Below are 26,704 nucleotides of genomic sequence, written 5' to 3'. Positions count from 1 at the left end.
TTACCAATATGGTATCCCCACGTTTATGACGTCATCTATGTCTATCCCTTACGGGCGCACGCGGTAGGCCGCATGTATAGAAATATATTAGATCTATGACAATAAAGTTTTTTTTAAGTTTCTGAACGAAACTTCACTCCCACCACTGTCGTCATGTGGTCGTCATCGAAACAAAGTAACAAACCGTCCATCCAATCCAGTTTCCGAACGAACGAAGTTATCATTCGACGTACGCGTACACAAGAAAGTTTTTGTTGCATTTTTACTTCCATTCCAATAGCGAAATTGTGTACTACAAAACGATATCGTCATCAAAACATTATTGCTTCATTCATAAAGAGTTAATTTTAAAGCAAAGCTTCAATTAAGTGTCATTAATATTGTAACATTTTAAGATCATTCGATCTCGGTCAGAAAGTTACATCCCATCCTAAGTTGGAAAGTCTCAACAAGGCCGTTTCATACAGGTAAGTGGGATTTAAGGATAAAAAAGCGTTTAAACGTAATTACATGCCACTTTCTATTTACGAATAATTATAATAATTACGTGGTTCGCCACATCGTTACAACATTCCTTGGTTTTAATTAGTTATTCTATTTGTTTTGTAGTGTTTCCTGCGTTTTTATTACGTCAGTAGGAGCATCTGTTTTATTGTAGTTTGTTTTGGTTATCTTTATTTTTGCCGGAATAGTTATAATCCCTATTATTTATAAGTATATACATTATTTTAAACGCTGTCAGTCTGTGTGTTACCTCTTCATGCTTAAATTAAACCACTGAAACTAATTTATATGAAATTTGGTAGGCATAGATATGGTTTCCTATGTAGAAAAGTAGCGGGCTGAAGCTAGTATTTAACTAAATCTTTTCTTTAGGGTAGACATATCTTGAGTTTTATTACTTTTAAACTATTCTATGATTATTATTTACTGCTCAGCTAAAAGTTTGGCCACTAATTTAATTGCCTAGGTCTAATAAATCTAAAATTTCCTTACTTTACAAACATGCATAAATTAATACAATGTCAACATACATTCAAAATTATATTATTTTCAATAGCCATTATTTATTTAGCCTAGTAATACATGCATAGGTGTTACAAAATTTACAAATAATCCCGTTGTTGGGCAACGGCCATCTTAAATATTCCAATTTCGTTTGTCAGTAGCAAGTCTGTTCCATGTTAATCCCGCAAAGTCAGCCAGATCGTCTCGCCGACGTGTCCTCGGTCATTTCTGCCCACTTGTAATGTTTCTTGGGTACCAAGTAGTGGTTTATCCTGTGCCAATACCATTTGTGAACTGGGTCCCTGCTAAGAGTAGCAGGGACCCATTTCTCGAATGGAATTATACTAATAATATTAGTCCACAAACTGGGGCCCATTTCTCAAAAAGTATTAGATTAATATAGGCTAGATGACAAATTTTCATTAATGGTACTAATCAATCCGGTGTGTTTTTAGGATCTAATGTCTATATGGGACCCATTGTATGAAAGCAATAGAAAAGTCAGAAATGATAGTCAAAGTCCGACAGTCATACCTCACTCGCTTAACGCTCCGTGAACTGTCAACTCGTATGGGTTACCATGGCAACACACTAATAATATTAGACGAATTATAAGTCGTGCACGCAAAGGGACATCGAGTTGTGTCAACCCTAATAATTGCTCAGAGCAAGCTAGGAGTTTCGCACCCCAGTCCGTAACGTAAGATAGAATGTGTCAGACAAAAAGGAAGTTTTACAAAACTGTTTCAAATACAATTGAACTTAGATTTAATCACAAACTAGAAGTAATTTACCTGTATATCTTTATGCACGCAAACATGATGATCTCCAACAATCAACGCAATTAAACTATTACCCAAATCACTACCATCAAAAGCATTGTTTGTACACATAGAGATAATTGACCCATACAATCTGAGGTTCATCAATGACCTCCCATTATGCTGTCTGGTTATGCAAATCTATGACTTGTTTCCTTCTATTGTTTATGGATATTAATCATTATTAAAGAGGTATTAAAGAGATGAGCTCCAAATGTCACGTTTACTAGATATTGTCCCAGAACAACCACGTCAGTGACACCGGAGGCAGGGACCGGCCCGCTATCCCTTATCAGGGTTTTATAAGGGTATTGCATAAGGCTTAACTCACCATACCCTTTGCCAGACGAAACCCTTTGTTTTGGTTTTAAAAACCCTTATATAAAGCTACCACATTTGAGTAATCGGTAGCCCAAATACCCTTACAAAACCCTTATCATCCGCTCACCAACACCTTGCATATTGCTTATAAGGGTTAGCCTTATAAAAGGCTTTCCTATAAGCGTGCTAATTTAAGTCGTCTACCTTGTTCATAAAGCACACATTACTTCGAATACGAGCGATCGTCGGCGGCGACGGCGGCGTTATTTGACTAGGCACGTATTTTCTTTCCTTTTCATACACTACCGTAGATATATACTAATCCCGTCTCTTTCACGCAAAGGGAAACCTTTATAACAAGCGCTTAAAGATAAGGGTAACCCTTATTAAGAGCTACCCTTATTTTTGGTTAGCTTTTCGGTAAGGGTTAGTCAAAGGTAAGGGTATGAATGGGCTTGCAGTTCAAAAGGGAAAGTCTTTCAATGTGTTAGCCGTGTTTAAGTGTCGCCCATTGAAAGGGTTTTATCGCGGAAAGGGTTGTCCGGTCCCTGACCGGAGGTAGATCAACTGAAGAGGAACCGTTTTTTTTTGACGTGACAACGTCTTATAAATCGATGAACCCGTAGCATGCATGAAAAAGTGTCACGTTGTGGACAGATCTCCATGGTAACGTTGTGGACAGGTCTCCATAGTAACGTTGTGGACAGATCTCCATGGTAACATTACGGCCTTTTCATCAATGTTTTCTTATGACGTTATCACGCAAAATTATCGTCCGTAAACCGACTTTACAGACAACCATTTTTTTTACGTGGAGTAATGCAGATAGGCATTCCGCCCAGCCGAACATGCCCCAGTAAAAGTTGCATGGTTTTAGAGTTATCGATGCGATTTTAGTACCTACACTAAAAATGTTGTAACGAAGGGGAAAATTCTCATTTATTTATTTATTTCGGTAATAACTCGAAAACCGTACAACTTTTACTGGGGTCATGTTAGGCTGGTTAGGTTTGTTCTTCTAGAGTTGACCTACCTCCGGTGTCAGTGTGACGTAGTACTTCTGGGACAGCCTGTATATAGATGATACAGATGTACATTTTTATCAACTTCCAAATAAGATGTTTCAAACAAAAAAGAATTATGAGGCTATATGAAAACTTGACTTTTTACTTGTTAGCCATCTCCCTAAAAGAAGAAAGCATATGAAATGTATTTTTTGAAAAAAACTTCTGCAATAGGTTGTTATCAAATCAATTACTATGAAACTATAACTAACATGATAATTATCGTTTCAAAGCTTAATTTTGAGTGTATTTGTCGATATGTATGGTCAGCAACAAATAGATAGTGATGGGCAAAGGTATTTCTATAGTAGTAGCCTAGTAGCAAAGGTTCGGGGCAATGTATTTGGCCACTTTGGCAGTATTGACTGTATGAGAAATGTACCTACATTAGATCTTGAATAGTTTTGGCTCTTTAGGCAATACTTGTTCCTTACACATTCAGCATGTGTAAAAGATTACACAACCAATTCCACGAACTTGTTTACATTTAACATTATGTCAAGGCAAGTTAGTTTTCCCAAAGATAGATATAACTCCGTAATAGATAGATACAGTCTAAGGAAAAAACGTGCCTCGAAAATCAAAAAAATTTGATTCTCGTTCAGAGGGCGCTACTAGTTTTGGCCTACAGTCGTATAGATGGCGTTGACGGTTTTGTTTGTTATTTAACAATTTTAACGCATATCAGTGAAAGAACATGGGTCAAAATCATAAAAATAATTAATGCAAATAAAAAGAATCATTTATCTATATTTAAATACATTCTATCGTATTTTTCTAAATCTTCATTTTTAGTTTTAAAGTGTGTCGACAGATGGCAGTAAATTTACTGGGGTTACAAAATTTACTATGACAGTACCGCTCTAGTATAAGTTACTCTATGGTTTTCCCAATGCTTTTCACTGTAATAAGTGGCTGTTTGCTTGTCCTAACACCTGCAGTAAAAAAAAAATGCTATGCACATTTATAATTAACAACTCTTCAACCAATAAGATTTATAATTTGTATATTACTTCGTAAAGACGGGCCTTACAGGCACGGGAGTCTATCTTTACTTTTGAAATCTTTGATTAAGACAATTTTCTGTGTAACCAGTTAACCACACATTTCCCACAAGAAACTGAACTGGTTCAAACCAACATCAAACAAAACAGAATCATATTAGTACAGACTTACGTCTGAAATAGGTCTAAAATAGCCTGAAAGAATGTTAGTATGTGTGGAATTCTGTTATAATTGTTTGCAGTGATAATTAAGAGCTGGCGAGTTAGAAAATGGGATCTGTTTACCACTTATCACTTTCCTTGCGTTACGCATTGTTTCCCTGCCATACTTCTTAATTTAACACATTTCCAATTCAGTGTTAACATAGTAACTTATACTAGAGCGGTACTGTCATAGTAAATTTTGTAACCCCAGTAAATTCACTGCCATCTATCGACACACTTTAAAACTAAAAATGAAGATTTATAAAAATACGATAGAATGTATTTAAATATAGATAAATGATTTTTTTTATTTGCATTAATTATTTTTATGATTTTGACCCATGTTCTTTCACTGATATGCGTTAAAATTGTTAAATAACAAACGAAACCGTCAACGCCATCTATACGACTGCAGGCCAAAACTAGTAGCGCCCTCTGAACGAGAATCAAATTTTCTTGATTTTCGAGGCACGTTTTTTCCTTAGACTGTATCCATCTATTACGGAGTTATATCTATCTTTGGTGTTAACAAAGATAGATATAACTCCCTAATAGATGGATACAGTCTTTAACACCTCTCCAAGAAGAAAAAGAAGAACCTCTCCGACCTCGACCCTCCTGCATCTGATATAGAAGAGCTCCAGTTGTTTTACTCCATCCTCTGCCGCCTATGCCACACCCATAGTTCACAACCCCTACGTACGATAGATCTCAAGATAGAAGCTTAGGGCCTAACACTCACATTGTTTAGGAAAAAAACGTGCCTCGAAAATCAAGAAAATTTGATTCTCGATCAGATGCCGCCACTAGTTTTGGCCTACTCTCGTATGGAGGGCGTTGACGGTTTCGTTTGTTATTTATAATTTTAACGCATATCAGTGAAAGAACATGGGTCAAAATCATATAAAAATAATTAATGCAAATAAAAAAATCATTTATCCATATTTAAATACATTTGAACGTATTTTTATAAATCTTTATTTTTAGTTTTAAAGTATGTCGATAGATGGCAGTGAATTTACAGTGGTTACAAAATTTACTATGACAGTACCGCTCTATCTTATTATATCCTCTTTGGTGTTAAGGTACTGTAGGTAGTCGTCGAAAAGAGTAAATCACCAACTATAGTAATTTCAGGTACATACTTACTAGTATTTATAATTCCTGGTCACCCGTTGACCACGAACAATGTAAAGGGTTCGAAACGTCGGGATGTATTATAAATTCAATATACGCGATATAATCCGTTTTCATAGTATTTATAAATCAATAAATAACTATGTATTTACTTACACTGAAACTTACTGATCAACTATCACTAATCAAGTCCGCCGCCGCGTCTGTCTGTCTGTATGTTCGCGATAAACTCAAAAACTTCAAGCTGTTTTCACCTATCAATACTTGTTCACTCACTATACTGCACTGCACTTCCTACCTTTTGTAATGAAACACTTCACTTGACAACTTAATACTCATTTATTCCGAAACCAAATTTACTATATACGGGGCTGTGGAAAAATCTTAACAGCGCGAAGTAGCCGATAGAACAGCGACATCTATATGCGAAACTAAACATTACTACATTCAACAATACTTATAGTGATTCTAAAGGAGGGTTTAGGTGTATAATTTGTTAAGACTTTAATATGACGATGTTTGCTAATGATGTCGGAAAAAAACATGCTGGCTATTAGGAGCTTTAATCGAAAACGCTGCTAAATCAGTTTATGAGATATAGAACAACCTTTGCTTTGCTTTTTTAATTACTCGCATGTGGTGTTTACCAGTAATTATACATTCAGCATGTTATTAATGTTTGTATAGATGTGTTGGTGAACCTTAAAATAAAAAATAGAAATAAACCTTATGTATTTATTTATTTATTTATTTAATCTTTATTGCACAAAAGAAAACCTTACAGTACAAAAGGCGGACTTAATGCCATAAGGCATTCTCTACCAGTCAACCTTAAGGCTAAGCAGAGAAATTGTGGGCGGTGCTACAAATACAACAGCAAAAATAAAATAAAAATAACATATAATCACATATATATACAAATATAATATACATATATAATATATATATAAATAACGACGAGACTCATTATGAAACTAATAAAAATACACTAAGAAACTTTCTTTCCGCTAGCATAGAAAGCACGTAAGGATTTTTTGAACGCGAACTTATTTGGCGCATTTTTTATGTTAAAAGGAAGTCCGTTCCAAAGGCGCGCCACCTGCACAGTGAACGAATACGACATGAACCCGGTTCGGTGAAAAGGGATGGACAGAGACATATTGCCAGAAGAGCGAAGTTGGCGGTCGCGAGAAATGCCGTAGTATTGAAATAAGGATTTGAGGTACTCAGGAGAGTGTGGATCGTTAAGCACAGAAAAGAGAGTGGAAAGCAAGCGAATATTGCGACGTTGTCGAATTGGAAGCCAGCCAAGCTGAGAGCGAAAGGAAGAAATGTGATCATATTTGCGGAGGCAAAAAATGAAGCGAATGCAGTTATTCATCAGGCGATCCAATTTGTCGAGAAGCTCTTCGTTTAAGTCCGGATAACAAACATCACCATAATCAATAATGGGCAGTATAAGGGTGTTCATTAATGCAACTTTAGTTTTGATCGGTAAAAAGTGTTTCAGTTTGTTGAGAGAATGAAGTGAGCCCATGACCTTACGGCTGATTTCAGTAACCTGTGCCCTCCAACTCAGGGTATTGTCAAAAAGAACACCCAAGTCTTTAACGCTCTGACTAAATCTTATTGGGGAGCCGTTAAAGCTTACAGGTGCAAGTGCGTCCAAGTCTAGTTTTGCAAGCTGTCTGGAACTACCTATAACAATAGCCTGGCACTTTGACGGATTTACAAAGAGGCCAAACCTCTCAGACCACTGCTGGATATGCAAAAGGTCCAGGTTAAGTTTACCAATGCAAGTTGGGAGGTCAGTCACGGAGCACTGATCGTAGAGTTGCAAGTCGTCAGCATACAGATGGTAGGAAGAGCGAAGGTCAGGTGTAATAAAATTGATAAAAGTGGAAAAAAGAAGTGGAGATAAGATACCTCCTTGAGGCACGCCAGTTGCCAGATCACACCAGTCAGACAAAGTCCGGTTGACTCGAACTGCCTGCTGGCGCCCCCGCAAGTAGGCAGCAATCCAGTTAAGGGCTGTTTCAGAGACACTGATATGTTTGAGCAAGGCAAGGAGAATGTCATGGTCAACGGTATTAAATGCGTTAGAGAAGTCAATAAGAATAAGGACCGTGACCATTTGATTCTCCATGCCCCGCCTAATGTCTTCTGTTACCTTAACAAGCGCAGTACTGGTGCTATGACTTGGTCGGAAACCGGACTGCAAAGGGCTTAAAAGGTTATGCGAGTAAACGAAGACCGAAAGTTGTTTATGAACAACCGCTTCAGCGATTTTCGAAAGGAAAGGAAGAATTGAAATGGGCCTAAAGTTACTGAGAGTGGTGGGATTACTAATTTTAGGCAGTGGAATCACAAAAGCTTTACGCCAAAGAGAAGGGAATTCACCAGAGGCCAGTGAAGAGTTGATGATGTCAGCTATCACAGGAAGTACGCAGTCGAGGACTGACACAATCATGCAACGACTGACATCATCACAACCTACGGCTTTTGACTGGATAGCTTTAATAATGACCTTTATGTCAAATTCAGAGACAGGACAGAAAGAAAAGGAATCTGTGGCAGGAGAACGCAAAGAAGATATGTTCAAAAGAGTAGTGGCCTTAATAGTGGTGTCAATTGAAGGAGCGGAGGAAAAATGCCTGTTAAGGTCGTTGAGAGAAAAGGAACTGCCATTAAAACTGTTGGGGGGTTTTCCCAGGCCAAGAGATCGCAGAAATTTCCAAACATCGGCCATAGACGAAGAGGAAACATTACGGTGAATAAAACGCCGCTTCGCTGTACGTACCACCTGGTTGCAACGATTACGTGCTGCCTTAAAGAGTTTCCAGTTGTCATCCGCGCGGTCACGTTTAAAGAGCCCGAAAGCTCTGTTCCTCCTCCTCATTGCCATTCGGACGTCCTCAGTGATCCAAGGAGCCGGCGGACGCCTAACTCTCACTGTATGAACAGGCGCGTGTTTGTTGAAAAGCCCTAAAATTGCATCATTAAAGAGAGAGACCTTAGTGTCAGTTGACGAGGTCGAGAGCACAGGAGACCAATCGATAGCAGCGGCGTCTTTTAAAAGAGATTCAGTATTAATCTTGGCGAAGCTACGCATGTGAATTAGAGCAGGTTTGCATTTAGGTGCCTTGATTTTGTAAGATGCATATATGAGTGTGAGATGTATGGTGGGATTGACTCCAGATTGACTCTCTTTCATTGGTCTACAAAAAAGTTCGCTATGCTCCCGGCTCCCTAATGTCAATGATAGATGTAACTCCGTAATAGATGGATACAGTCTAAGCAAAAAAACGTGCCTCGAAAATCACGGAAATTTGATTCTCGATCAAATGGCGCCACTACCTTTGGCCTACTCTCGTATAGAGGGCGTTGACGGTTTCGTTATTTAACAATTTTAACGCATACTTATCAGTGAAAGAACATGGGTCAAATCAAAATCATAATAATGAATGCGAATAAAAAAAAAACATATTTAAATACATTTTATCGTAATTTTATAAATCTTCATTTTTAGTTTTAAAGTGTGTCGATAGATGGCAGTGAAGTTACTGTGGTTACAAAATTTACTATGACAGTACCGCTCTATCATATTATATCCTCTTTGCTAATGTAGTATATATATGCCCGGCGGATATATTCTTAGCCGCTTCGTTATACAAGATATTATTACAAGTAATTTGTAATGTTCTCCACTTAGTACTTTCTACTTTCTAACTTGAGATTCGACGCGTTTACACGTATCGCAAGGGCTGTTTGACATACACGATGGGCATTTGTGACGTTTTCAACCAAAAGGTACCACATTGTCGCTTGTTGATAAGGTTGATTTCTAATTGAAGCTATATGGAAATAGCGCCTTACTGACAAGCGACAATAAGTACCCTTTTGGTTGAAAATGGCACATTATTAGTACCTCGTAGCGAAAGTGCTTGTCATTATTCATTATTATTGAATTGCAATAGCTGTGTGTGGAATGTCAATGCCGATAAACATATGTGCCATTTTCAACCAAAAGGGTACTTAATACTTATTGTCGGTTGTCAATAAGACGCTATTTCCATAAAGCTTCAATTTGGAATCAACCTTATCGACTAGCGACAATGTGGTACCTTTTAGTTGAAAACGTCACATATATGGGGCATTTTCTATGAAAAGGGACCTTATTGTCGATGGCGCTTACGCCGCACAGCGTCGCGCGGCATTGTATTTATATCGGAGCATTATTTATAATGGCGTAAGCGCCATTGACAATAAGGTCCCTTTTTATAGAAAATACCACATATTTGCTTATTGAACTACGCCAGCAGGGGAAAAGTAACGAAAAGAGTCCTAAGTTATAGAAACTTCACAGTTAACACTGAAACTAGGCGTCAAACTTAGGTAATAGGCAAACCGGAGATAAATTATCTGCTTTTGTTCAAGACGGTTAACAATTTCAAAATCTTTTCAGAAATTAACAAAAGGCTACAAACTAAGAGTTCAGATAGAGTTACATTTTAATAAGGGGACGTGCATTAATTGCGAGAGGTGTTTGTGAAGTTAGGGCTTGTAGACTTAGGGAATGAAGAGTTAGAAGCTTGCTCTAGATGAGATCTGATAACTTTTTGACAGTGCGAACCATATGGTCTCTCTTGGCATCATTTTACACATGTAAATGTTTTTGGTGGGAAGGTTGCAAAGAAAAGTACCTACTTAACTTATGATTTAGTTTTGCACGAAACAAAGAAAATAAAAGCGGTATCAACTCCGACCAAATCAGAGCATTTTTTAATTGTCTACACCCGATTATATCAATAGGAAAGGGAAATTTTAACGCTCAATTATCGAGATTGGTAAGCATTCGTTCCTTTGTTTACCACTTCATACAAAATGGCCTAAAATAGACAGTTTTCAATGGCGTATAAGCCCTATTTTAAAAAGTAGATGGTTACAGCCGCTTCCCAGTGATTTTGTCAACGGATTACGCCGAGACAATTGCCTTTTACGCTTCCGATGTCATAACCTGAGTATTGTCATGAGTATTGCGCGGGCGCAAGTGAAGTGGGCCAGTGTAGCCAGACCTTTAGATCCGTAACTTGAGTAGGTACAAGGTAGGTAACTAAAAAATATCAATTTTGAATGTGCTAATAACTAATTAAATAAAAGAAGTTAGTGCGTCTTGTAATTTATTGCAATAAATTAAACATTCTCTAGGAGGCTTGAGTTTCTACAGAAAATTCGAGTAACGAGTTCAAATTCAAAAGAACTCGACGCGGCAGTGACTAGACTCTTAAAATAAAATAAAACTGCGTTGACTTAGGAAGGCCCTATGGGCTCCTCAAACCTTACAACAAAATTAGGATAAATTAAATCGATCTATTAAATGCCACAATGTATCGAAAATGGCATGCCTCGATTATTCGTTTCTCTATCGCTCTATGTGCAAGAGCGATAGAGAGGCATATATCGAAATTTCGAATTTCAATGTTCGCAATCTAGACACAATAGTTCGGATACGCCTTCAATTTAGTGTACTTTTTCCCATTTGCCCCGCCGAGCACAGATGGGATGGGAATAGATGCATTCATAAGAATCATTACCACGCGCGTGACCGCCGCTGTACATTGCGACGGGGACAAACGGAAATACGCCTTTCGATTTGAGTTTAGTAAGCATTAGGAATGCGGCTGCCTCGTTTAGTCTCCGTTGCCTCGTAAACGCGTGACGGGTTGGTCGAGCACCTAAACCATTGTTCAGCTTATGTAACAACAACAAACAGACCTACTGTTGGACAAACACCTCGAAATAAACATAAAAGGAGACAATAGAGTTACCTACTTGTATTTAACAAGCTTTACGTTTACGTTTTTACGTCCTCTACCTAATCTGGCACTGCAGTGCGTCAGGGATGTGCGCTGATGCCCGTACGGATGACTTTTATGCTTTTCAAAAGTAGGAGATGACTATACCATGGCGAAACAAAAATATTAATTACGTACTTATGGTCTGGAACTCTGGAATCCGTTGCTGGACGCCAGCCACACCGACACGCCGTCAACATCTTCAGCATCTGCTGAGGATGCCTCGTTAAGAAGCGAAACACGTGTCGAGTTTTGTACCTACTTTTGGTGTTTTGATATATTTATTTTTATTTGCGTATTTATTCTTCCGGTGGGAGGGTGATAACATTAATTGCATGCAAAAATACGCAAGTAACTATAACGTGTTAATAGCACTGATTGACTAGGACGTTCTTATTTTGCGGATAAAATAGCATAAGTAATATTTTTGTTTTAATATTAAAGTAACGCCTCATTCTAATATTTTACTATACCATGGCGTTCATGTTGTGATAAATCTAATCTAGGGGTTATGACGTCAGCTGTGAACGTTAAAGACGCAGAATCCAGCCTTAACCACCGAAGGCTTTTGGAAGTTTTTAGGGTTCCGTACCCAAAGGGTAAAAACGGGACCCAATTCTGACTCCTCTGTCCGTCTGTCTGTCTGTTCGTCGGTCTGTCTGTCACCAGGCTGTATCTCATCAACCGTGATAGCTAGACAGTTGAAATTTTCACAGATGATGTATTTCTGTTGCCGGTATAACAACAAATACTAAAAAGTACGGAACCCTCGGTGGGCGAGTCCGACTCGCACTTGTCCGGTTTTTTACTTGTCACTAAGAAAAGGTCTGTAAAATGTTATTTGTCTTATTTGTCTGTGTATCTTTGTGTAAGATTTTAAACTAAAAGTTGGTATCAAGAACAGCGAACATGGAAATATCCGAACAGTTACGATATGCATAGATTATGCTTTTACCCGCATAAAAAAAACCAGTGATAGTAACCTATCAGTCCATCTCGCTAATTACTTCGTAATTTGTCCTTCCAAGATGCTGTCTCATAGTTATCACAACTTTCAATTATCAACTTTCCCCCATCGCCACAAAGTCTAAATCACATTACACGCTTCAGATGTAACTAGACACGCAAGAAAATTGTAAGTGAAATGGGCAATTTTGGTTCGGCCTCTTAATGGCCGTTACGCTTCTATTGGAGAGCGATGGATTTCTAAAACATTGCCGTAACATTCTTAGATTGATAACTTTGTTTTCTAAGTAATTTGCTAGTGATAGTTGCAATTTTCTTAAGTTAGTTGCTTGCGCTAGTGGCTTGTTCACGGACGAATTAGGGTGCGTTGCCAAGATGCGAATCGTTTACGCTCCGTAGCGAATAAAACACAACTGTCACTGTCGCGATTAATATGGAAGACTGAAGAGTGATAGATCCAAAGCGTTTCGTTGTCGTAGTGCAAGCTATTGTGACCTTGGCTAGCCACCCTGACACTATAGTTTTTGCAGGTGTCTTCTGTCAGTTATGTTGCCTAAGTATTTCATTAACTGAGGGTCGGGTTGTGGAATAAATAAACCTGCCTTTGGCAATATTTTGCCATTATACTTTTCCTGTCACTAGATACGATTACATGCAATTACGAAAATATGTATAAGTGTTCCATTTTTACAATTTTGACGAAGTAAGATAAACCCATATGATTGATTTACTATTTAATTTCGATTTTTTTTTGTTGTTACCGCCCACAATCTCTCTGCTTTGACTTAAGGTTGACTGGTAGAGTATGCTTTATGGCATTAAGTCTAACTTTCGTACTGTAAGGTTTTCTTTTGTGCAATAAAGGTTAATTAGAGCTTGTTTTGAGTTTGTATAAGTATTAAACAGATGTGGAATTTATTGATGCCACATGCACACTATAATTTATTCCAACCGTACATCCTTTTCCCCCTCAGTCACGCTTCCATACCTCCCCCACTTTAATCCTACCTTCAAGCCTAAACTAAGGTCAGAATTCGACTAAAAATATTTGTCACCTTCCGACAGGAAATGCCCCTTAGACATACTATCCATATCAAAGACATGTATACAATTCTCGCTTTTGTTATAAAAGCATAAGGTGCAAATATGTCAACATGTCTTTGACATCAACTGACAGTAAGGCCCACTTGCACCATCCCACTAAACCGGGGTTAAGCGGTTAAACCGTTAACCCAGTGTCAAATTGTACTAGTAACCATGGTAACTCCAGGTTTAACCGGTTAACCCCGGGATGGTGGAATGGTGCATGTGGGCCTAACACATTTAACTGATCTTTCGTAGATTTTATCTCGGTGCCATAAGGAGTTTGTTAGCTGTAATACGTGCAACACAAATGTGGCTTTCCATCAGAGAAGGGTCCTATTTTTAATATTCATCTTACATGTTAACACGTAACGGCTATCGACATGGTGCGTTAAGCATGGCTGACCGCTCTCGCTCATTTTCAAAATGGCGTACGTGCATTTCAATGTAGGCACGCGTACACATCTGTATGTAAAAGTACATACATATGCGTAACATACGAAGGTCGAGCTGAGATGAGTATTTGTTATTCGTGTCGTTATGTGGACAAAGTCACGGACCGGGTGTTTACGCACGTATAGATTTGACACGACATGCAGGTAGGTAATTGATTTGTCAGGTGCCAAATATGATAATTATTATAATTTAGTCAGTCGTACCCTCCTCCAATTGAGGGGAGATTCTAATCTTCTCGGGGCAAAGGTGTAGGGTTAGAGCCGGCGTAGCTTTATTTGACGTTCATAAGCGCATTGTAATATGCCTACTTGAATAATAAACTATCTTTATCTTTATCGTATTCAGCTGAAGATGAAAGTTACCGGCATAGCCCAATGCATGAGCATGCTTTGTCAATGAGCTGGTCATAGTGGTCATGTCTACCGTAGGACAGACAACCATTGAAGTAGACATGTTCTGGATTTGGCCAAGGGTAGCATGATACGTTTTGTGAGTTCTGCAACCTGCTGAACTGATGACTAAGGCATCTGGGCCGTTTGAGCCGTGTCCACCTCAGAGCGCCTAATACGAACATATAGAAAATCGAAATTGGAGGCATATAACGAAATAAAAATTATCCCGGTTTGCGTTAGGCGCTCAGAATTCTTTGAATGTTTGGATAAAGGGTGCTGTTAGCACAGTCAAGTGTAAAAATATGGGTGCACTCATCATACTCAAAAATATGTCCCATAGCTCTTATGTAAGCGAATTAAGAACTATGGGACATATTTTTGAGTAAGTTGTATGCACCCATATTTTTATTACACTTGACTGTACACAAAATACTTAGAATGAGTATGAGATCATGAGATCTCTTTTAAAGATTTCTGACAAGTTATGGCACTTTATATGGCCTATGTCACTATGATGAGTTGAAATACCTATATTATTTACTTCCTTTGTCGCCATTAACTAATCAACGATATTCCGTCTATCTATTCAGCGTTTACTTTAGCGCCTGAACGGATATTAAATTTTACACCTCTATTCAATTTCATAACCAAAAGTATTACTCGTACATAATATATGCGTCATAACCTTACATTTCCAAAAATGGAGGTAAAATTTAATGTTATGCATAACGGATCGATCCCGTTAACAGCCCGTGGCCGATGGGCAATAATTAACAATTGAGGTACAGTTGCTGCAATTAACAGTTCCGTTCGTGTATAACCTGTAACCGTAACACATGTACACTCAGCAGCAGAAGTAGCTAAGCGGACGAGATGCTCAAAACTATTTGTTAACACTTAAGTTCCACCATTAACGTCAAGTTCCTATGAAAATATCAAGTTTAAATACAACTAGGGAACATATCAAATTATTTTGTTAAATAATTAAGAGGTACAAGCACGTACTGTCCGCCCTTAGAGTTGGTCAGAGGCGCTTATAGCCTTTCAAGGATATCAACCACCAGAGATTTTGGGACGGGTTCCACCGTGGCGACTGACTGTCACACTGTCGCTGCCAAGTCAGCAGACGCACTCCAGACAGTTCAGATCGGAGTCATTAGATTGAATGCATTTAGTAAAACGGTTCCATAACTTAGCTTCATGTTTCATGACCTGACTACAACTCATGATTAACGGTCTTCCAACTATGCAATGCATAATCAATTGACCATGGGTCGATGGGCAAATGGACGAAACTGCGATGAGTGTGATTAACCTACTGTACTGTTGTTTTATTAGTTATGCTTGCTTGAATACGAGTATGATCGTTTTAATGTGTTTTTTGGGAATCGTTCATAAAGCTCATCTACGAGACTTGTAGAACTGCAAAATTGCATGCACCTATTATGGATGAATTAATTTATAAAGTGGCTATTCAATTTTATAACTGGGTGTAAATCATCATCAACAAATCAGCCGAAAGACGTTCACTGCTGGACAAAGGACTCCCTGATCTCCACAGCAGCCGGTCACGTGCTGACCTTATTCAACCTGTCCCTGCAATTTTGATCAGATCGTCGTTCATCTTGTAGGTGCCTTCCCACGCTTTTGGGTGTAAATAATAGTACTGTCTGATGTGTCTGACGGACAAATCTGTGGCGGGAATTGGGCACAGATATGTCAACGGATAGATCTCCAGCACACACATGTGCTTTCACATCTGCCAAACCGATCGCGATCTGACGGACAGATCTGTACGTAGGTATATCCCTTGATATTGAATAGTTGTATATATGTTGATGTAGCTAGAGTCCCGCCCAACGCTGCTAATAAGTAATATGAATTAATTCTCAGAACAAAAAAACATCAAGCATCATAGATCAGCGCTGACTTATGGGTTAGCATTATGCTGAGGCGGGACCATTTCGTGGTAAACTATTTATTTTATATTTATATTTCTTTGTTGTTAATATACTTTTTGTATGTTATAGTTTACCACGGCTGAGGCGGGACCATTTCGTGGTAAACTATTTATTTTATATTTATATTTCTTTGTTGTTATTATACTTTTTGTATGTTATAGTTTACCACGAATAAATGCGATGATTTCTGATTTCATATTATTTTGCGAATTCAAATGCCCCACAGCTATAGTACACAAGTAGAAAATGTCGATCAATTACGCATGTTATCGCCGATCTGACTTTCCCATAGCGAGCGATGAATTATACATGATCCGTTCGTGCGCTAGGAATCGGGACGGGCACCTATTTTGTATTGCTTGTATTTTATTGCTTTCTCCATCAATTCATATAGGTATTCCACAGTGTGAGGCCGCATACATAACAACAGTCGTGTGTCGTGTATAGATATGAAACTGTCAGTCGTATTTGGAATTCTTATCTATAATATTATTTCCACCTGTATGTTTCATTCGTTAATCATTTGTTTTTTTCGCCTGTCACCAAATTTTGAGTCCTACCAAGCACGTACTGCTCGCCTTTAGAGTTGGTCAGACGCCTAGTCTTTCTATGACGGCATATAGTCGAGAAATTGGGACGGGTTCCGCCGTGACGGGGTGGCCTACATCAGGTCCATGGCGTCAGCCGCAATAGTTCAAGATTCCAGCCGGCCTAGCCAAGGTGACGATCGCTTGCGCTTCGCCGTCGAATCGCTTTGTGTCTCTATCACTCTTCTATATTAGTGCGACAGTGACAGTTGCGTTTCGTTCGCTACGTAGCGTTTGCGATTCGCATGTTGTCTACGGAACCTGGTTCCAGCTAGGGGGCTTCTTCTTTCAGCAACTGACTACACCTTCATCTCAGTTTTACGTGTCTTATCGGAGGTATGTGGACATTGTCGAATTTTGCAATTTCTCAAATATCACATCGATAACAAATACTTGTCAGACCTGTCTAATACCGGCCAACGGATCTGTCTACAAAAAGTGAGACAAAAGAACCCGTTTCGATTTCAAAATCTAGTCAGTATGGTACTGGGTTAATAATACAGGCTTAACCGTCGCGTGTGATTGTTATTATTAAAAACTAGTTCTTATCGATTTTGTATTAAGGTCGAGATTTGAATGATTGCGTAAGGCGCTAAACGTTGTGTGTTAGCGCGTCGAAGGAAATGTGTAATTAAATAAACACGTTATAGAATAAAAGGGGAGGGATACCCGCCCGCTAGTTCAATGCAGACGGAGATGTTACACGTGTTAGAGTCCAAGGGGGCTAGCCAAGATAACAATCGTACATCGACAAACGCCAAAAGAAAAGTAAAAATGTTACGGGTTGACAGATGCTACTTATTGCTACTAAATATAAGTACAATAAAAATACACAAATCGCTATAGGTAAGCCTATAACATTTGAAGAGTTCCCTTGATCTCTCCAGGATCTGATCATCACATCCTGACCAGATGGCCAAGGGTCCCATTGTCATCTGCTTTGAAATTTGTAACCTTTGAAACAAAGAAACAATAACTACCCAAATCGCCCCAGTCTTCGAGAAATCGAGGAATATTACCTAATTAAAAAAGATTTCGAAAAAGCTGTTCTCAGTGCATCGGGATCTTTTTAAATCTTGTAGTCGGCTAAAATATGGTTAACACAAGGTAGCCCTACTGTGTACCGACTCCCTCATCCCGAACACCCTACTTTTTTACTTACTCCCATTTCCAGACATGCATATCCTGTAATAAAATTAGGTTTTAGACATATAATACATATATGCAATGCGGAATTGAATTTCATTCAGACTCCGCCGACCACGCTACGTTTGCACCAGCTTGGCAATACATAGGTACCTATCCCATAGGAACGGTCGGACTATTCGGTCGGATATTTTTTCTCGTGAATCTGAATGACGATACGGCTGCTAATGTTATAATTGAATCTTATGCACTAAGCGTTTCCAATCGATTTTAGGGAACTTATCGTGTTTACTGCTGTTAAAATTTTCTGATTTAATTCTTTCTTTTACAAATAAATATGATTCATCAGAATTCCTTGAACGCTGCTGAATAAATATTTATTATAAATATACAATACCTCTTATTGTCAACATGTCAACAATGCCTGTACTTATACGAATTTAAATAACATCACGTAATCTAGCGTCTATGCATACTTAAAGATTCAAATTAACCTCACTCGTTCACTCACCGTGCGAAATTGAATCGCCATTTGCAATTCAAACACACGCCTCAAATTAACAATTAGCTAACACTAACGAACTTGACTTTTACGTAATCAATTTTCTTTTTTATTGTTTCAGCTTTTCTAACGTGGGACCGTTCGAGAAACCCGTACAATGGCGTAAACTCAAATTAGAAAATCGCTTAACAATTGGCGCGCAAAAACTCCGCCATTTTGTGGAATAAAATGTGACGCAACGGCATCTAGCGGTGGATTGGTGAACTAAGTGAAAGTGGACAAGATGAAGTTGAACTTGTTCAAGCGGTCGATGATTTTCGCGACCTTTTTCGGGTCGTGTTTGTGTATAGCGCTAATTGTGGCATCTTTGGGGACCACACATTGGATAGATGCGAGGGCGAGGAGGACGTCGAATCCTCTGGATTCTGAGGGCAGGATCAGCTTCGGTTTGTTTGAGGGGCATAAGGAGCTCAACTTCGGATATGGATGGAGGAGTCATAATTTTAGTGGTAAGTTTTTTGGAGGTATTTGTCTAGTCTAGGCATTAGTTGTTAGTCGTTTTAACTAAATACGTATTCAGGAGTTATTCTTTTACATAATTCGATAACTCAGTTCAATAATGATTTAAATGTAGGCTAATCTGACCAATATGATATTACTGTAAATATGATTACAAAAATCACATATATTTTGACCGTCGTTAATAGTTTTAGATCAATTTTCATTAGCCACATGATACCTACTGCTTTTAATTTTAACCAAGTCTCTGTCACACTCGGTGTATAAAAAAACCAAGAGCACATACCGTTTTTAATCATTACAGTTCAATTACTCTGAATCAAAATTAAATAACGTATTATTTAACAAAACCATTATCATATAATTGGATGATTGACTACATTAACCATTTAGTAAAGCTTATGCAACATGCTCTCACGTGATAATCGTCCGGTCAAATGTTCCATTCTTTTTTAATGTCGCATGTTTCAAAACAGCCTGTAGTTCTAAAAAGTCGTACATACATAATGAGATTAACGTGGCATGCCAGTACAGATGTCGTGAAATAATCATTCGGTCCAATTAGGTTTGAATGAAGGACAATGTTGATGCAAGAGGTCTGATGAGAACTTCCATTCTTTAAATTATCTACTCATGATCAGACCTGTCAAAGCATGAACGAGCACTATTGTGCGGCTTGCAGCCCCCAGTTCTTATACCTAGTTAGATTTTATTAAGGTTTCCGAATGCCACTTAACAGTTGTTCTTAACCTTCGGACATCTTGAAAAAAATATTAATTAGATTCTTGTAAGTTGCGTAGGTACGAAACATCATTTGACAACTATCCGTCGCTGTTTGGAAAGGAAACTTCGTGATAGAACTTGCATTCAAAGGTGTGTAGTCTCGAATTCGTAACAGGCTGGCGTGGTGACTAATATGGACACGGGGTTTCGGGCTATCCCGTGTTCGGGGAGGCCTGTGCCCAGAAGTGGGACATACATAGGTTGCCGAATTTGGCGATGAAACTTAATCTTTACATACAGCCTAGGCCAGCCGTGTTTATCGTTCTTCTCTTACGCACTAGGTACTCGATGAAAAAGGACAAATGTTTTATGCACGAAAATATACTGGGCCATGACGCTTTTACGGCGACAACAACTACCACACTTACCTTACCTATCATGTCGATTTTGCTATAAGGTTTACGATTTAGTACCTAAACGTAAGAAATACTATCGTAGTTTTGATAGAGTTTGTGCGGAAAGAGAAGAGTCATAGAATGTTTAGGTTCCCTTATATTCCCCGACTAAAGTTAATGTAAAGTAAAAATGGTTCCTTATTTTTTTGGGAAGAAGGTTTTTTCAATTTCATGTTACACCTATTAATATAATTATTAAGGATTATTCGATGTTTATGCCATTATTTTTTCTTCCTATTCGCGATTCTGCACAATATGAATTCCACACAGCTGAATTTTATCACATGCGTTATTCTTCACACTCATTAATTTTTCACAATCTTGTTTCTTCCTATTCGCGATTCTACACAATATGAATTCCACGCAGCTGAATTTTATCATATGCGTTATTGTTCACACTCATTCATTTTTCACAATATTGATTCTCCCTATTCGCGATTCTACTTAATATGAATTCCACGCAGCTGAATTTTATCACATGCGTTATGCTTCACACAATTCTATTTTTATACAATTTTCGCAACTCTTATCAATGTGATTCTACAAAAGTGCTAGACGGCGGAGAGTGTGAAGAATAACGCATGTGATAAAATTCAGCTGCGTGGAATTCATTTTGTGCAGAATCGCGAATAGGAAGAAAAAATAATGGCATAAACATCGAATAATCCATTATTAATTGGATAGGACCTATGGATAATCCTCATCGAGACGCCTATGTTCCCTATCAGCCCGTGGCGTAAAGCTGCCCTCCATTTTATGAAACCAACTAACTTAACAGGTTAAGGACTTATGGTTCATGATACTCACTAATGGGTTTGCACTTTTCACTGTGAATCCATGGAAATAGCAAGACATTTTGGCACATTTGCAATGAGCACTGGGCATGTATACGCGGATTGCAATATGCCTATATTGGACATAAAAGTCTTCGACATATTTGTCAAATGGTGTAATATATTTGCATCCACGAAATTCACATTCTTCCCACGCCGTGTATCGTTATTAAGAGCGATTGATACAAAGTATGCTTTATGCGCCACAAAATATGTATCAGAATGGCCAGATCACTCCACTCCATCAGCACTCCACATATAGAATGAGGTAGTTCTTCTGCAGAAGTTAAGCTTGGTTAAATTAGCTTCTAGCATTTTGTAATCTTCAACAAGAGTGTTGTTTCTCTCCACATAAGTAATTTAGTCTTTTGATGTCAATCTAAATAATCGGACACCTAGAATTAGTTCAGATTAAACTTAAGATTGATTTCAATCGAGAGACACCGCAAAATAAGTTAAAGCTTTCAAAAGTGCGCACATATCCGGCGATCTCGCTGCGAATGCGCCTGTTTGCAAAATGCTGTTTGAAAAGTGGCGCGCTAGCAACGTAATGACCAGATCTCGACGTACCTTAATAATGAATATTATGCTTTCAGTAAAAGCGGGCACTCACCCGGCACGGCGCTGGGCTTGGATGGGCACAGCAGCTCAACTAGCGGCAGCACTAGTATCATGTGGCGGTGCCTGTGTTCTGGCCGCTCTGGGGTCTGCGGCCCGCACGCGCGCTATGCCGCGCCCGCTCATTATCAGCAACTCGCTGGCCGGTCAGTACATACCAGTATATACTCCAGCTACTGACCCAGCTCACTGGGCTTGGATGGGCACAGCAGTTCAACTAGAGGCAGAACTAGTATCATGTGGTGGAGCCAGTGTAATGGCTGCTTTAGGCTCTGCGGCCCGCACGCGCGCTATGCCGCGGCCGGTCATCATCAGCAACTCGCTGGCAGGTCAGTAGGCAATAGTATATAGTCCAGCTAGCTTCTTCATTAGCTGCATACTTCCACGTTAATTCACTACATAAGGTAATAGCTATCGATCGAACAACAAAAATATATCCTCGAGACGACTTTACCATTTTAAAGTTTTACCGGAAATCCATGTGATCATTAAAATGACAGCTCGAAACTGACATCTCAACTCATTTATTTAGCCACTATGACTTGTTCTATAGTCTGCAATAGACTTTAAGGCCATTGATGATGCCATAAAACTTACCAGACTATTTGTCATTCCAGTACTCTTCACTCTCGGCGCTATTGCAGTATGGCTGACGGAGTACTATCTACGGTTGCAGCACAACGTAATGTCAGACGAGGACCTGGCCAACACCTGGAGCTCTGACGGCACAGCTGACCTGGGGTTATCCTTCTGGTGAGTCTCGCTATAGCAGCATCCATGCTACAGTACTTCTACGGTTGCAGCACGTGTTGTCAGACGAGGACCTGACCAACACCTGGAGCTCTGACGGCACTGCTAACCTTGGGTTAACCTTCTGGTGAGTCTCGCTATAGCAGTATGGAGTACTTCCTACGGTTGCAGCACAAAGTGTTGTCAGTCGAGGACCTGTCAACATTTGGAGCTCTGACGGCACTGCTGACCTGGGGTTATCCTTCTGGCGAGTCTCGCTATATATAGGTAGCAGTATGGAGTAGGAAGTATCCTACGGTTGCAGCACAAAGTGATGTCTGTCGAGGAGCTGGTTAACACCTGGAGCTCTGACGGCACTGCTGACCTGGGGTTATCCTTCTGGTGAGTTCTAATTCGATCTCGCAGGAAAACTGCTAATGAGCCGTGCTCGGAGTTCCTCTCGAAACGCTACTGATTTTGTAAGACTTTGAGCCTTATGTTAGGATACTACATCTAGTACAGTCGCCATCAGATATATCGGAGCGGCCAAGGTGCTCACAAATATCTGAACACGTCTGTATTGTCAAGGCGCTAGGTGCGTGTTCAGATATTTGTGAGCACCTCGGCCGCTCCGATATATCTGATGGCGACTGTACCTAATATGTACAGTCGCCATCGTGCTCAAAATATATGAACACACACTAGCGCCTTGATAATAGAAGCGTGTAGTTAGCGCGTAAGTAGAAACTTTGTTTTCAAGATGCGGCCACACGATGCGCAGTGGAGTTGTTCAGTCGAGTTGCGGATATACGTGTAGGAGGGCTTAGGTCGCGTCTTGCGGATATGTAGCTCAGCAAATCTCAGCACCACTCAAAAGGATCTATTTTCTTGTGAACACTAGAACGTCATTCCGATCTTCGTGGCGCAAAGTCCTTCCAGCAGTCGGTATACAAGCATCTAATCCAAAAATGTATCACATTGCAGGCTCGTGGTCGCCGCGTCCATATCTGCGTTTGTTAACAACGTTTGCATCATGGTCGCCATGGCGGACGAGCGAGACGCAGATACCATCGCTCCCGCTCTAGAGGAGAAGGTCAACGGTGCTATCATGCTATATTAACCTACAGGTAAGATCCTATTATCACAAGGAAAGGTACCGAACTGTCCGGCTTCGATTTGATTTATTTTGATATAATTATATACATTTTTTACATTCGCGGTTACAATTATATACATAGCGGTACCACGAGTTGACACTTGCGTTTACGTTAGCGACTGCGTAAACTCGATCGCAGGCCATCTTGCTCGCACTGATGTATTGATCGATAGAGGGGAATGCGATCGAGTTCACGCAGACGCTAACGTAAATGTCAAACCCAAACTCGTGGTACGTCGTACTCATCGATGTCTTTTGTTATATTCTTTGGTTTTGTCCTCTTGACCGCGGCGATACGTGTTTGGTCAAATTCGTTATAGTTTACTAAAGCGTTTCGTAATGAAGTCATTATAGTTGAGTCAGTTCAACCGTCAAGTCTAATAAAGGGGCCCACTGACTAATTAGTCCGCCGGACTATATCGGCCTGTCAGTTGTTCGGAACTGTCAAATTTTTTTTCTAACTGACAGGCCGATATCGTCCGGCGGACTGATAGTCAGTGGGCCCCTTGAGACTGGAAAAATACCTGTAATTATATTTGTTTTCTGTTTCAGATCTCGAGTGCTGAGAGTACTGAACAGGAACCAATCCGTCCAATAAAACCACACAAATAATGTCGGTAGGGTCAAGGCGGAAACAGTGGCTCAGCTCAAACAGTGGCTCAGTCGCCCAAATATCGCCTCTTTCGTGTTGAAATTAGGATGAGTGAGCTAGGTCTTTTTCTACCGAGCCACTGTTCCCTCCTTGACCCTTTACAAAACGTTTGCTTTAAAATGATCACTAAAACTAGCTCAAAACATCAAATTCCATGAATGTAAGCTGTTTGTCGAGTTAATGTAAGTTGTAGGTTTTGAAGGCTGAACGTTAGATATAAGTTTGCGTAGTAATTTATAATACAGTAAAATTTAGTATGTTTAGAAACTTTTAGTTTTTTTTGTACTTAAATTTACTAAGAATCTCTATGGATATTACTGATATTAGTTTTCAATGAGCATTTTGCTTTTGTAGAAAACGTGTATAACAGACTCATCTCATATACATTCTGTCCATTAAAATATTATCTTGTATAAATTAGATATTTGTGACGTTTTCAACCAAAAGGTACCACATTGTCGCTTGTCGATAAGGTTGATTTCTAATTGAAGCTATATGGAAATAGCGCCTTACTGACAAGCGACAATAAGTACCCTTTTGGTTGAAAATGGCACATTTAGAGAAATTACTTATGAAAAGGTGGAAAATACTTATCTCCTTGGATTTCAGAAGAATAAATACCTGTTATGTCGATTGTAAGTTTTGAAGTCCCTGTTATTTTATTACCAATGATATTATAAATCAAGGCAAGCTATAACTGTGCACGTGCTCACGAGCTCCCGCGCAGAGAGAGAGAGAGAGAGAGAGACAAGCTTATGTTCAACAATGAGTGTAACAAAGATGAAATGGTATGCGAAAATTTACATTATTATTACTAACAAAAACAGGTTCATTCATAGGTAGGGTCAAGGCGGAAACAGTGGCTCAGTTGCCCAAGTATCGCCTCTCTCGTGCTGAAATTAGGATAAGTGAGCTACTGTACCCTCCTTGACCCTACATGTAAATCGAAGTATTTATTGTGCTCCTTATAAACCTATCTATAGTTATATAATGTCATTGTTTATTACCTCAAATATTTTAAGACAATAAGTGTGTTTTTCAGATTAATTAAAAATATGTCATCCAGAATTTTGGCTCAAACTTAAGTTTGTCTTTAACGTTTATGATTATGACCAACAGAGACAGCTTTTGTTTTTCTACATTCGCCATCAGATATATCGGAGCGGCCGAGGTGCTCACAAATATCTGAACACGCCTCTATTGTCAAGGCGTTAGAGTGCGTGTTCAGATATTTTTAAGCACCTCGGCCGCTCCGATATATCTGATGGCGACTGTACCTATACACTTAATGGTATGTAAATAAAACATAACTAACGTCATCTAAACTCGATGTACGTACTTTTATCCGTCCAAAGTTATAACTGTCAGATATTGACAAAGCTGTACCATAGATAATAATATTCCTAAAGATGAAGTCTTAGCCAGCTGTCACCGTAGCCTCACACACACAGACACATTTTTATGTACGATTTACAATGAGGAACCAGAGGCTGTGGCCATGTCGATAAAGTCATATCGATTAACTAAAGTTGTAAATTGAATTCTTAATACGTCCAAAAACATAACATTATTTAAACATTATGTATGTACATAAATGGCCGTTTTCTAAAATAAATATTGAAAACCTGATTCTCACAGATCCTGGTGTTTTTGGGTTCTTTCAAATCAGAATCACTAGCATATTCATTTCTGATGATAAAAAAAGTCCCAAAACTTTGTACATTCCACTATTTACACAAAATTTACACAAAAACGTGAAGTAATGGAATGGACATTTTGGGACATCTTTTATTAATCGCAGGATGGAGAATGCTGTCGATTCTGAGTACAATGAGCCCAAGAATGTACAGGTTTGATTGAATGAATCAGGTTTTCAATATTTATTTTAGAAAACGCCCAAATGTTTAAATTTCATAGATTTGTCATGCATTATGTTAGTCATAATTTATATTAGTTGTGCCATTAGAATAAGTTTTTTATGGACTTTTTTCTTAACTGTTGTGTAATAATTTTCCGTAATTAAATACTAATGATATTTATATTGTATTTTTATTTTGTACCTTATTATTAAGTTCCTATTATGAGTTTTTGAGCTTTACCTCATATACTCATATATTTAGGTGGTGGCCGAGTGAATATGCTGTTCGACTTTCAATCCGGAGGTCGCGGGTTTAAGTCCTGGCTCGTACCAATGAGTTTTTCGGAATACGAAATATCATTTGATATTTACCATTAAACACTAGCCAAGACAAAACTATAAGCTATTATAATATATTTGTCTATGTGACTTTTCTAAAATTTGGTTTATTGTTAAAAACTAGCCAAGCAAATCCTTTAAAATTTTAGGATTTTCTACACAGCACAGATCTTGTCACCCATATACATTTTGTCGGTGAGTCAACAACGACACATATTCTTAATATTGAACTTGGATCTCATTTCACATTTATGTCATAAATCGAAATGAAACTAATTTCTTGTAACATAAATCGTCAACGACGGGTAATGAAAG

At 38.8% G+C, this 26,704-nt stretch overlaps 1 protein-coding gene across 1 annotated transcript; it reads left to right on the top strand.

Annotated features, from left to right (window-relative positions):
* Window positions 1–214: 214 nt before the first annotated feature.
* LOC134750550 (uncharacterized) lies at window positions 215–26,231 on the top strand. The gene is made up of 6 exons (XM_063685753.1): window positions 215–467; window positions 18,629–19,016; window positions 21,634–21,801; window positions 22,273–22,408; window positions 23,369–23,511; window positions 24,093–26,231. Exons 2-5 carry the CDS (start codon window positions 18,791–18,793, stop codon window positions 23,502–23,504), a joined length of 666 nt encoding a protein of 221 aa, XP_063541823.1. The 5' UTR covers window positions 215–467; window positions 18,629–18,790; the 3' UTR covers window positions 23,505–23,511; window positions 24,093–26,231.
* The last annotated feature ends 473 nt before the right edge of the window (window positions 26,232–26,704 follow it).

This window comes from Cydia strobilella, chromosome 20, assembly GCF_947568885.1.
Source record: "Cydia strobilella chromosome 20, ilCydStro3.1, whole genome shotgun sequence".
NCBI lineage: Eukaryota > Metazoa > Arthropoda > Insecta > Lepidoptera > Tortricidae > Cydia > Cydia strobilella.
The sequence above is the reverse complement of the archived record's forward strand: the minus strand, read 5'-3'. Positions and strand labels throughout refer to the sequence as shown.